The 14,722-nt window shown below is 37.3% G+C and overlaps 1 protein-coding gene across 1 annotated transcript in view; it reads left to right on the forward strand.

The window, feature by feature from the left end:
• AVPR2 (arginine vasopressin receptor 2) overlaps positions 1–14,201 on the forward strand; it is a 61,548-nt gene extending 47,347 nt beyond the window's left edge. Inside the window, exons 2-3 of the mRNA XM_072430395.1 lie at positions 4,963–5,839; positions 12,283–14,201. Of these exons, the coding sequence (XP_072286496.1) occupies positions 4,963–5,839; positions 12,283–12,485 (1,080 nt within the window). The 3' untranslated portion in view covers positions 12,486–14,201. The remainder of the gene's footprint in view (positions 1–4,962; positions 5,840–12,282) is intronic.
• Positions 14,202–14,722: the final 521 nt, after the last annotated feature.

Below are 14,722 nucleotides of genomic sequence, written 5' to 3' on the forward strand. Positions count from 1 at the left end.
GGGGGGGGGGGGGGGATACACTGTGTTAATACCTGCCCAAATGGCCGATGCGGTGGGGCAGTAGCATTAGGAAGGTATACCTACCTGTGTTTTTTCACTATTTTATATAGAGGAAAAATGTCAAGAACATGAAAAATGAAGCCCTCCAGGTGATCAACACCCCAGACCTGTCATATCCAACATTTTTAAACTAAAGGAACGCTTAAAATAGTGTTTGGGTCATGGGGAACTCCCTACTTAAAAAAATTTTTTGGAAATATGGTGCTTCGCATACAATCCTTTTAGAGAGGTAAAACGGTTACTGGGATCATGCTTGAAGAACAGCCAAGTACTGCTAGACCACAAAACTGTGTGGGCACTACCAGATGGGAGAACAGTCAGCCACAGCATAACCAACCCCTGGCAACCTTTGGAGGAACCACAGTGTTCCATGAAAACTTGACTGAGAAAGGCTGATAAGGTCAATACCTGTAAAGTTGTTTTACGGTCATAAAAAAAGTTGCCACTGTACAATCCAGCAAACATTGTAACTGTTCTAAATTCAAAAATACTATTAATTTACCTTTTATAGTAATTAGTATAATAAATAATATAGAAAAAACAACTATAGATCACCTTAAACTTGGGTTGCATAGAGGTTGGGAGTAAATTATGCTCAAATTATGAACAGAAAGGAAAGAGAAAAGGCGGGCTTTTTTATTGGCACAAAGAAGATAATAATATATGAAATTTAATTCCAATTTTTATTAGTATACAACAAAACCTTTAAAATTGTTTATGCAGATAAAAACAATGTTTGTAAATTAGCAAAAGTGTCATTATTCCACACTGTACTACTGGCCTCTGTTTGGACGGCTGCCATGGGTCCGCTCCTATCCACACACTGATTCATTTATCTACATTTGTGATTCTTTTCCTGGAAGTATCATCCGAATACAAATGACATGGTGTCACAAGTCATGTACAAGCCACTGTGTTAGGTTCAAGAAAATATGAACTTTATTTAGTGAACCTTTTTTTTCACATCTACAAGTAAATTATCTGTCAATAATTTATAGGAATCAGTGGGTCTCTTTTGATTTATGTTCATCAAGTTGAAGACCCAAAGCACTCCAGGGATTTTATGTGTAGCATATCTATCTTTACCAATCATTGACATACCTCTATGGTTGATTGTGTATAACTCTAACACTGTACTATATTTTAGGGTCTCTTTTGTCCCCTGAGGAAGCCCATCTGGGTGAAACGAGTCGGAGTGAGGACCCATTTTTATACACATTACTTATACACAAGTTTGTGACTTTTTAGTTAGTACTACAGTGTGGATAAATTACTCCTTTTGCTACTTTACAAACATTTTTTTATCTGAATAAACAATTTTACAAGTTTTGTTGTATACAAATAAAAATTGTAATTGATTTTATATATTATCTTCTCTGTGCCGATAAAAAAGCCTGCCTTTTCTCTTTACTTTCTGTTGATTGAGTTTAGTCCAAGCTGTGGGCGTTAAAGGCTTTGGCACCCGTCCAATTGATTGGGATTGATGTGATTGGGACAATACTGTGGTGCTCAGATATGTATGGCTAGACACACCTAATGCACTAGTGTTCTGTATGCTCAAATTATAATTTTTTTAAGCTTTTCCTTGAGTCACTCTGCAGCATTCTCATAAAACTTTAAAGTCACCCCCTGCGTAATGTAGGTGGGAATGGAGCTTGCCAGTCTGCAAAATGTTCCTGGAAATTGCTGTCAAGTACTGCCAACAGGTAATAATTATCATATCCAAATATAGATATAAATTCTGGGAATGTGAAAGATTCTAAACCACTCATGCAAACAGAACTACACCTGTCCCTGATATGCAGTTTTGAATGTTCTCTGTATAAATAGGTACATTTAATAATTGGCTTTGCAGTTCTGAGAATGTGCTTAAAATAGATGCCTCTTTTCTGGATAATTATATATTTAGCTAATGTCATCAAGTAAGACTCAACATAATTCTAGTCACAACTATCTGTCACCCTGAAGAAACTAGAATTCAAGATGGACTAAAATGACCTCTGAAATATATTATCCTATGTGGTAGTCTTGCTTCAAAGGCCACTTTAACATGTCCATTTATGCATAATAATTTATGGCAATTTGAAGTATATAACATTCTTAAGAATCTAAATATAAAGCAGTGCATATGATATTCCAGGTTCCTGTGTTTTAATGGCAGTAATTCTGATTCTTCAGCAGGAATGTGAGATTCACTGCTTTATAAATACATCCCATAGTGTTTATTTGATATTTTCTCTGACTTCCTGTGCTGTGTTTATTCAAATTTATTCAAAGTCAAATAAGTATTGGGCAAAAAAATATTCAGTACAGTACACCCCAATATATGCACATTAGACCATGTTTTTCTTCTTTAAAATAAACTCTTTAACTGCAGAACAATGAATCGGCAGAAATCCAACGAGCGCCTAGATTTCTGTATCCTCCTATCCCCTTGTAATGTTTTTTCACTAAAAATCTTGAAATCACAATACCCATCCATAAAAAAATCATATACAACTATATACAACAGGTACCCTAATGAAAATAAATATTTGGCTTTATGGCAAACATATTTACACTAACAAAAACTCCTAACTAAAGAAAGACCAAGCAAAGCCAAAAAACACAAACCCTTCACCAGGTATAGAACCCTTTTTCAAAACTTCTGTAGATGCCTGTGCTGCTCTGAAATCCTTAACAGTATTACCAGTCCAGTGTTACCTCTTCTGTGCTGGACTCCAGAACACCTCCTCCATATTTTGTTAAAAGGACGAGAAAAAGTGTATAGTCTAAATAGGGAGTAAGCAGTCCAAGGTGGCAACACACTTGCAGCACCGACACCACAGGGATGCATGTAGGAGGAAAGCAGATGAAAGACCCCAGAGGGAGAATATGGGCACTGCAACCTAAAACAGTTTTGAACATTCCCTGCATACCATTTGATGCCTTCACAATGTCCTGGCCATAGTTTTAAAACCATGGACCTAAGTACATGGCACTCAAAACTGCACTGGTAACATTTATCATTGCCTACACTCTAAGCCCCATTTAGCCAAAAGCCTCTCTATATTATAAATATATCTCTAAACAATTGCTTAATTGATATGGTATATTACCATTTATTAACAACATTGACATTTTCCACCAAAACAGAAATACTGCCCAGTGGCGTTGCTTATTTCTAGGGACTGTAGACTTGCATCAGAGTTTGCTATCAACTGTTCTTTAAAGCTTAATCACCTGCTGTTCCCCCACCAGTATTATAGACAGTATTTGGGCCTGACTTATCAAAGCTCTCCAAAAACATGGTAGTCTCTCTTCTATCTTCGGGAACTAAATCTGACCCAATGTCTTCATTAGATAATATTGCATGACATTATCTAAAATGAGGTGATATATTTTTGACACTGTAGCACAGGTTAGGATAACATTGGTGTCAATTCATTGATTGCTGGAACTGGAAACTCATTTTACACTTACAATGGAAAACGGCATGGTTAGCAACTCCCAAATGCATAGCAAAGGCTGACACATGCTACCTTTGAATTTCTGGTGGTGGTTTCTGGTGGAAAAGCAACCACATGAATTGCATGCAGCTTCACAGCAAAACAACCGCTCATAAATTCCTACTAAAAAATAGTTCCTAACACACAGTTGAGCACAGTTGAGTCTGCCGCATGTCTAAATTTGGCCCTATGTATGAACTTTTTTCCTACAGTTCTCGTTTTTTTATTAATATTATTGTATTCTTACAATTGTATTATTTTTATACAGTTTTATTAGTGTTTACAGAGGCTGGAACCACTGTAGGAGTTTAATATTACCACTGGAAATAAATAAAGGGAGGTTAGAGGACATTTATAGTCATAATGAATAGTGCAGAATATGAAGGTGCCCACATTTTGGTTAATAATTGAGGGAAGAGTCAAGACCACTTTTTTCTTCAATGCTTTATCTAGATCAAGGGTCAGCAAACTTTTTTGGTTACTAGGCTATTTTAGGAGGTCAAGAAGGCACACTAGGCTGGACTCTCTCCCGCTGATTGATCGCCCCCCCCCCCCCCCCCCCACCAGGAAAGCCACTGAAGGGAAATCCCTCCCCTCCACAATGCATACAGAGGAGAGGGAACGCCCCTGAAAGGAAATACCTCTCCTCCGCAATGCATACGGAGGAGAGGGAATGTTCCCTTACCCCTGCATGCGGCTTTGGAGCTGCCTGTTTCTGACCCCTGCTGGCCGGGATAAGGGAGGCATTGGGCTTGAACGGACTACTGGCTAGGCCGTATCTGGCTTAAAGGCCAGAGTTTGCTGACCCCTGATCTAGATTAAATATGGTGTAAAAACAGATTCTGTAGGAAAGTGGTCCTTAGGATTCCGGCTCCAAGAAATGTTTATAATGTTGATCTTTCCTACTCTTTCATGTCATAGATACCAACTTTCTGTGTTTTTTCTCTGTTATCCCTCTCCCAGCTATTTTTGAGCTTACATGTTTTGCCACTACCTTGAGCATTCATAGGTTCAGTGAATTTCAAAGAACACTTGCAGGACTTGCAAACAATTTTAAAGCATGTTTAACTAATCTTTAGGTATTTAGTTCCACATTTCTAGTTGGTCTTTTTGGATTTAGGTTTGTTGAAGTGTTGCATAGATTAAGTGACAATTTAGGAAGGAAGTAAAAGTGCTCATAGCTAGGGGAAGGATCACATGACTGCCTGAAAAGGATTAACCATTCTTTGGTAGATAAAATTATTTATAGGTATGTTTTTTTATTAGTATTATTTAACCATTGCAGTTTTTTGGTGTCCTAATGAAAACATTTTGTCTAGGTCTACTTTGCTAAAGGGGCCCTAAATACCTAACTGCAATTCAACTACCTTGTAGATGTTTTTTGTTTATTAATTTCATATTTTGTATTTTACAGATGCCTGAAACCCAGAGCCCCCTTGTTACTGTCAGTGCCAACATCACTAGCGAAGATGGTGACAAGTTAAATCCTTACATCACACAATGGAGTATTGCTCTCCTAACCATCATCCTAATTTTTGCTACCTTTGGAAACTCTCTGGTTCTTTTCACCCTACTTAGACGGCGCAAGCACAATGCCCTCATGCACACATTCATGATCCATCTTTGCCTGGCAGACTTGGTGGTGGCTTTCTTCCAGGTTTTACCACAGCTTATTTGGGACATCATTGACAGATTTCCTGGTCCAGATGTTCTGTGTCGCTCAGTAAGATATCTCCAGGTTGTTGGAATGTTTGTATCTTCCTACATGATAGTGGCCATGACTTTTGATAGGCATCAAGCAATTTGTCGCCCTATGATGACTTTTAAAAAGGGTTCAGCTCGATGGAATATCCCTGTATGTTTGGCTTGGGGGGCATCTGCAGTTCTTAGCCTTCCTCAGGTTTTTATTTTCTCCAGAACAGAGGTCCACCCAGGAGTCTATGACTGCTGGGCACATTTTGTGCAACCATGGGGTCTTAAAGCTTATATAACATGGATAACTTTAGCTGTCCTTATCCTGCCAGCTTTGTTTATTACAACATGCCAAGTCCTGATTTTTAGAGAGATTCACCACAGTCTGCATTTGGGGACAGAACGCTCACCAAGGTCAAGACGAAAAGGAAAACTGGTTAGCGGGACAAATGGCATATCATCAATTTCAGATTCTGGTGTGACAAAGGCCATGTCGAAGACTGTGAGAATGACTCTCGCCATTGTACTAATATATGTGATATGCTGGGCTCCATTTTTTATTGCTCAGCTGTGGAATGTCTGGAATAAAGGTTCAAATGGTAAGTCATAACCTTATTTTTGCTGAAGACATAAAGTAATTAGAAAATTGAAACCACCTATATAACAGATTTGTACATTTTATTACCTTAAAGCAGGGGTGCCCACACTTTTTTGGCTTGCGAGCTACTTTTAAAATGACCAAGTCAAAATGATTCACCAACAATAAAAATGCTAAACATATATTTATTTATATATATATCGAGTATACTACACAGAAGTGAATGGAGCTAATGAGACATTAAATGGCAGAACATTGCACAGACATTGCACTACAAGACCATAGTGACAGGAAAGCTACAGTTCACCTGTCATAGGAGAATGACCTGCTGCACAAGAAAAAGAACTGCTATTGAACTGCTAAATGAACCCTGACACTGAGCCTAAACTGACTGGACCACCCAGCACTTCTCACCTCAGACTGCCCTCTCGCCCTCTCTGCCTTCCTCCCTACTCCCCACTGTTAAACAAGACTTCTCATGCACTGAAAGACATCCCCAGCATCCCTATAGACGTACAGCAGGGCTGCTGGTAAACAGGAAGGGGTAAGGCAGCGCTCAATGATCGACTTGTGTTTCCTTTGCAATCAACCAGTAAATCGCGATCTACGTTTTGGGCACCGCTGCCTTAAAGCAATCTTGTTACCTTGGGGTTGATTTACTCATAACTTTATCTATAAAAGAAAAGGTAATATACCTAATTTTCTGTCAGCTGAAAAGTCACTTCATGTCCACTCCGCTTTAGCTGTACGTTTTGATGATGTAGGGAAAGCCACAGTTGCCAGTGGGGACCAAGTATTTTACACACATAAAAGTATAGAATGTTTTAAGCAGCAGCTGGGCTAGTTTTTCTTTATAGGTTACCTATTGGTAACAGTGGTGACAGGATCACATAAAACTTATGTTCTAAGCAATAATAAGTAAAGATGTTTTATGGATAAGATATGTTTGTTCCTCCATTAAAAAATAAATTCAATTATGATTCAATTTATTTGAAAGTCATAAAAATCATTACACTGGTCAACAAACATTTTCTTGCCAAACAGATTAAAGTCATTTTAGGTTATGTTTGATGTACAGATTCCAAATACGGTATTGGTTTTGCTTGGTATTGGCCCTAGTTTTTAAAATAATAATGACCTCAATAATACCCTCAATAACATGACCTCATGTAACTTTTTTTGGAAATTTGTCTCCGAATCTTGGGTCCATCAAAGATTCCTGCTTTTAATTTTTCAGTACTCAATCCAGGGAAGAATCTACAAATGTATTTGAAGCAATCACCTTCCTTGTTCAGAGCTCTAACAAATTGCTTCATTAATCCCAACTTTATGTGTAGTGGAGGGAGAATGATTCTTTCCTTGTCAACCATTGGCTCGTTAATGATGTTGGCTGCACCTTTTTTCATGTTTTCCCTTGGAGGCCATGTCACTTTATTCCCAGTGATCCTGCTTTGCTCTACTATCCCACAAACAGATGAAACATGGGTACTTTGTGTATCCACTTTGCTGTCCAAGTAGGAAGTTCACCTTTTTTAAATCAACACATATGGACCATTGTTCATGATAGCAAAGTTTTTGTAAGACCATTTTGATATTTTCATATTATTCTTTAAGTTTTGTTGAGTTAACAATTCGAAGTGATGCACTACAGTTGGAATTATGCAGTAAAACAGATTTCAAACTTCGAGTGGAACTGTGTATCAAAAGCCCCCAGCCTTCTGCTCGGTATTCTGGTACTCCCATATGGGCTAGTAGTCCAGGGATGATACAACAGTACACTAAGTCTCCATCTTCACTGAAATATGGTAGGAGTGTCACCTCTCTTGTCCTATAAACTGTTATTTTAACTTTCGGTCTGAGTTCTTTTGTTTTAGCCTGGATGCTAAAAGTTCCGATGATTGTTTTGACAGACTTAGGTCACGTATTAAATCATTGAGTTCTTCTTGGGAGAACTGCTGGTTTGATGAAACACTTCCTTCATATTCATTTCCACTGCTACCTCCTGGATTACACTACAAACCCTGTATATCCTCCATGTCAGATACAGGAATATCAGGGAGTGTACTGAACACTGGTATGGGAACATCAGCACCATGCGGCACAGGTCGTCTTGCTGATTCCAAATCAGGGTACTCCCACTTGTTTTTCTTGTAATGACTGAAACCTTTTACATTCACAGTACAAAAATAACAATCATTATGATGATTTTTTGGCTCTCGGCATACCATAGGTACACCAAATTTCAAACTTTTCAGTTTTCCATTTTTCCACTGATGTAGACACTTTACACAAGATTTGCATACCATATGGGCCCAATACTTATCTTGGTCCCCCAGTTTAATACCAAAATATGCAAGATATTCTTGTTTAACAAAGTCTGTAATGTTTCCTCCCTGTTTTTGCTGAGAATACTCACCACAAATTTAGCAAAATACATTAGGGTCATTTAAACAACTTCATGAAGAACTCACGTTTCTGTAAAAAAAGAAAATGTATGAATAGAAAGCAGGTCAAAACAAAGATTGATAATATTATGCTGTATTAACATTTGTTGTAAAATTGTCTATTCCGATTCTTGTATCACTAGAGCTAGAGACAGTTCAATGAAACTGATGTCATTTCTGGATTCAGCAGACCTGAGATACACTAAATATATTAAAATTGAACTTGGCAAGTTAAAAAAAAATGTTTTGTTGAGCTGTGTTATATTCTAATGGTGGGCATACATGGTCAGACAGATGTGTGCAAATGATACTGCTTATCATGCTCATCCAGCCTGCACAATAAATATGTGTCAGTAAAGTAACATTGCCATGAAGAGGTCTATTTATAAAGCAGTAAATCTGACATTCAGTACATACTCTCTGGTGGAGAATTTTCCAGGCGCATGTGTTTTATTGGCATTGATTGATTCTCAACCAGAGAATTCTTGCTTGATGTCAGAATTGCTGCTTTAAAAATAGACCTCTAACTGGGCAATATACATTACAGGTCAAAGGCTATGTTTGACCTGCTTTATGTTAAACTCTGTTTCTTTGGATGCAGCATGTCCTGTTGAGGTGTGTTTGAACTACACGTAAAGCAAGTCAAACACAACTTTTCATGTAAAATGCTGTGTTTTCTATTCAAGCTCACCTTCTTGTGTTTGAACTGGAAAACAGTGTTTGGCATAAACATCTGTAAGCCTTATTCTTATGTGGTAGCGGTCATGTGCTACATGTACTAAGAATATATTGCTATACTATCAAACAATATACAGCAAAATATAAAATTATTACTAGGGATGGAGAGCACAAGGTCAAATAGTGAGATAGAAATGCTAGTAATATGATTAAGACCACTAGATAACCTTTTGCCTCTGTTAGCTATGTAGGCAGATACAGCCTAGTTCTGTCCCTGGAAACTATCAATACTCAGTCCAAAATTTAATTGGGGATTGGGCCACAGCAAAATGTGAGGATGTATTCAAGTTGAAATGGGTCACCAAGTATGTGTTTTCAGAAGAAGTAATGTGGTGTTTAGGAAACTTTCTCGTGATGCTATTTAAACCAAAGATTTTGTCATGTTTATACCTTTGTTGTGCCATCCCTAAAAAGAAAAAAAAATCAACATTTTTCCTTGTACATGTGCCCCCCGGAATAAATAGAACACAGATTACTGTAAAATGGATACACTGAGGCTCCACATTTTGCTGGCTTGTCACAATGCATTCTTTCATTGTGGCCAAGTTAAAGTATTGCAGCGTTCTGCTCAAGAATATGGTTTACCCGCTGAGAATTCTGCTAAACTCAGCTACATTGTTAGTGACCTCTTGTTCACTCATGAGTCCTCCCCCAGCCAGGTCCCATTTTTAGGCTTGCTGTAACACAAGTGTACATGGCCTACAGCTGATACCCTTTTCTGACTTGCACTGATCTATCCTCTGTTCTCCAGCCCTCTTCCCTGCTTGACAGCATCTCCTCACTTTACAGGTGCTTTTCCTAATCCTATAAGTTTTTCCACTGGTAATGTTAGGTGCAGGGTGGGGGTTAAGCTTAGGTACCAATGGTGGGTGTGTGTGTGTGCGGGGGGGTGTTAAGCTTAGACACTGGGCAGAGTTTAAAACTGGGCACTTGGAAAGAAGAAGTTAGGATAAGGAATCAAGAAGAGGATTAGAGGTTAAGAATAAGCAGGGCTATGGGATTTCAGCTCGGGAGGTAGCAAAATCAGAAACATCTGCGCTGACTAGCAACACATGAATGTGAAGCCTACCTCATAAAGGATTAGACAGGAAATGCAGAGATTGGGTAATTAATCTAGAGGGCACCATTGTCAGGTCAGAGTCAGAGATTTCTCAACTATACATACTGACCAGTGGTGTAAGTCTAACAGTCTAACCCAGCATTTAATACACAGTTATCATGTACAAGGATAAAATTTATGCCCATTAATTTTTTTCCTGTACTGATCAGTAGTGTGGGTCGATTATCTCACTATTTCATTCGACATTCGATCAAATAGGGAAGACATTGTTCGGGTGATCGAATGCCGATTTTGAACATCATTAACGTCAATGGTGGGAAAATTCGGGTTGTTTTTCAGGACTGTGAAGAACTGCAAGAGCAATCAGGGGAGCAGAGCTGACACAGGAGTCCTGTGTTCCTGGATAGAGAAACTCTATTCAGGAATAGGGATAGTGCTCCCTGATTGGCTGAGGAAAGCTTTGAGCTGTCATCAGGGTTTTCCTTTCCTCAGCCAATCACAAATCACTAGAGGTGATAAATGGGGAGACTTGTCCTCATTTAACCTCTTGTGCTTTGCAGCCATGGGAATCATCCTGTCATTGTGGGATAACCTGTAAAAAAATAAAAGTTAGTTACACAAATACCACACATTCAATAAATTACTTTAACATTCATTTTTTTTAACACTTTTTTCCACATGAATTTGCACCATCAAATCGCGGGTTTTTTCGGGTCTATCCGAATTCGAACAGCCATATTCGGGTCGAATATAAGGACAACTTGAATTTGAACACCAACACTACTGACCAGTAAAACTATACACTGTTGAATGGAGGATGAGCCACTTTAGCAAGAATCTTCTGTTGGATTTAGATGTACTCCCACAATTACAGCTTTTTAACAAAAAATAGTTCTTACACTTACTAGCTCAATCAACAATGTTACTCTAAATTTAGTACAATAATCTGTCCAGTAGTAATTCTTCTAATCATTTATTTGTAAAATTCCATGGGTTATTGCAGGACTTCATGGTCATGGTTCAGGTCATAAGGATGTTTGCAGAAGGGCTGATAATATCTGTTGTAGTGTGGGATTGTGAGAAGATGTTTGTTGCCAGGGCATTGCTGGGGAACACTGTCAAATTTATGAGATGTCACAGAAAAGAAACAGCATGATAAGATGTTTTTGAACTGGGAAGAACTCCAACAGAAATTCTCTTTAATAGGAATATTTGGTATATGCTAATATACTTCTAATTGGCTTAAACATTTCTATAAAAGCTCTAGTGTGGTCACCGGTATCATAAAATAAAAGCATTAAGACATGATAATCATGCATTAATTGAGATGGCTTCATCTGCCGATTATTTGCCATAATGCCTCACAAGAACGGGCTGTCATGATCCAGTCCATTCCTCTACTTAGCAAGGGAAAACATTAGTTTGTACTTTGGGGTCTTATTATGAAGCAAACAAGGGAATTTTGTCAAAATGGAACATTTCACGAAGCAGCAGGAGGTCAGGTTTTTAGTTTACTAATTATGAACATAAGGTTATGGACTGTGGACAAACCTAACACAAAAATAATTTGGCCTTGCCCCCCAGTCGACCCTATGTAAAATGAGAAGTCAGGGGAATTTATAGTCTGACAACAACTTATAACACCCACAACCTTACAACCCACAAATGACTACAAAAAATCACACATATTCATACAGACATATATGAAGAAAACATATCACATGTATTGGTGTAGTCCCAACATTTACAATATATATAAAATTATTATTAAATATATATCATATGGTCATCAACAACCATGATTGAGCCAATAAGAAGACTGAAAAGATTTGTAGCCAGTGATGTAGCAGCCACATGTTTTTTGATGCATTTAGCTATTATTATTATTGTTATTATTATTATTATTATTATTATTATTAATAAATAGGATTGATATAGCGCCAACATATTATGCAGCGGTGTACATTAATTAGGGGTTGCAAATGACAGACCGTGACACAGAAGGAGGAGAAGACCCCGCCCTTACAAGCTTACAATCTAGGAGATTCCAACAAACTAATAAAGAAATAGGTATATTTTAAAAGAGCACCTTGATATTTATGCAAATGTTGTTGCTGCAAATGTTGAACTTCAACAATCACAATAATAAGTCATATAAACATGCCAATTTAAGGTAATAATTCATTCTTTTCTTGTTTGCAGTTTCTCTCAGGATTTTGATGATCCTAGCCAGCCTGAACAGTTGTACAAATCCGTGGATCTACACCATCTTCAGCAGCAGTGTTTCCAAAGATGTCCAAGCCATTCTGTGCTGTGGCTGTAAAAAAAGACAACGTAAAAACTCTTTGCCTGAAGACTCTTGTTTCACTGGTACCATCTCATTACCCAAAGAGTCCTTGTACTAACTGCAAAAGAACAATATGCAAGGTGATGAAGGCACGATGGACAAGTCCGAGATGCGCAAAATAAGGACAGGCAGAACTTCTGTAACAATAAGTGAGGAATCAAAGATGACAAAGTCATATTTGTTTCTGAATGGTTTGACCATGTAACTAAAATATCTAAGATACAGTAAATTAGGAATAAGCTACTATGTGTATAAGAACAAGCTTCTTTCTTTTCAGACACTTTGATTAAACTGCACCTTATGAAGTCAAGAAGAGGGAAAATGACACATTTGTTGTGAAATGCTGTAGGTACCTATGAGGTTGGTTATACTTGATATTTTGGTTAGACAAGATCTTTTGTCTCATACTTTAAATCAGTGGACTAGTATCAAATTGTCAAGCAACGGTTATTTTGTAGAAGGATCAACTGAATGTAATTATCGTGTTTAAGGTTGAAGAGCACAACAAATCACCTAAACATCATCTTAAGAATGTTATTAATCTATTTTTAAAAATTTTCACCCATTTTCTATTTTTTTTAACTATGTGTGATGGATTTATTAGTCCTCACTGAAGGATCTACTACTTTTTGGACTTGCTTATTATGTAAAAAACTACATTTGCTGAAAACTTTCTGTAATATAAGATAATATTATGTAAAATGTATTTCTATTTGCAGTGAGATAGTGTTTATGCAGTCATTCACTCATTGTAAAATATTACCTGGTAAAAAAGAAAAGGTTTCAATTGTGTTATCTTTTGAAAGAAGACTTCCATCTAATATATTGAAGCTTAACCCTCTTGGTAGAAGCCAGCTGTAATGATGCAGGACGTTGTATTATGTACCTAACTTACAGTCATATGCTGAGAAACTAAATCACAGTAGAGTTTAAAGATGCTAGAAGATATTAACAATGTAACATACAAAATAATCTAAAACTTGTAATCAGTGAAGAAGCTTTAATTGCTAAGTAAAAACCTTAAGAAAATAAACGTGCAAAATACCACAGACCCCTGGCTCTGGCCAGCTTTCCTATAGTTAACTACTCCAAGGAAGGGGGCTGGAAGTTGGAGTATTTTGTACTTTTTTTCACATAACATTCTTATTTTTTATAGAAAATTTAGTAGGTATGTGCTTGTGAGAATTTGGGGAGGGGGGAAGGGCAGTGGGATTTATTAGATAGTATTTAGACCATTTTTGCACAAAGGTCTGCTATATCAACTGGATTAGAGATGCACTATGGGTGTATCCAACAAGAGCCAGTTGATGGAATAAAAATTATTGTAAAAAACATTTTGCTCCATTTTTTGTTGATTCTTTCATGTAAAGAATTCTCTTTAGACCCCAATGTGACTGAAGTATAAAAATTTAGATGACTAATACAAAGGTGAGTTTGTGGTCTGAGTTGAGTGGTTTAGGCTACATACACAAATCAGATGATTTTTGTCTGATTATCGCCTCAGGGCTAGTATCGAACGAGAATCTGATGTGTGTGCAGAACTCATGCGACATAGTTCTTGGATCCGTCCAAGCAGATCCACGAACTACGAACTATTATAATAAAAGTGAAGGTGAACGTTTTTTTCCCCTTCCCTCTCCATAGAGCAGAAAGACGCTGTATGTACAGCACTTGTACATAATTAATGTGTGTATGTTGCTTTAGTGTGCCCTAAAAGTTAATTCCTCTTTTGTTCCCTACACTGTTCAACATGAATAAACACATAAAAAACCTGCATTCTCTGTTTATTGGGTGACCAAAAATAAACCGGTAGTGCCTGGGGTCTTCAGCAGCAGCTTAGGTTGCTTACTTAAAGAACAATAAAATAAAAAATTGAAGTCCAAAGTACAGAAAAATCCAGTACTTGTTTACTAAGTGTGTTTTCCATTTCTTATTTCTAGCAAATTTTGGAAGAGCTGCATCATGGGCCACAGCACAGATCTCAGCTTTCTGACATAAATCTTTGTTAGTGGGGGGGGGGGGTGTAATTTTTTATATTGAAACTATGGAAAGCACTCACAAATTTGTATTTCTGTACAAAACATAAATTCAACAAAAAACAAAATGTAATCGGCATAAAGTAATATATTTACAGCACCCATCATGTTCAAAATAAATAGATTCTTAATAAAGTTTACTGATCATAACTGGTTGTTAGAAAGATTGTGTTGTAGAAAAATACGTGCATATGAAGAAGACACATAGCATGGTTATAACTAATCCTGAATCTCCAGATATCTAAACAACATTTTCATT

The sequence above is a fragment of the Pyxicephalus adspersus genome, chromosome Z, assembly GCF_032062135.1.
Source record: "Pyxicephalus adspersus chromosome Z, UCB_Pads_2.0, whole genome shotgun sequence".
Classification (NCBI taxonomy): domain Eukaryota; kingdom Metazoa; phylum Chordata; class Amphibia; order Anura; family Pyxicephalidae; genus Pyxicephalus; species Pyxicephalus adspersus.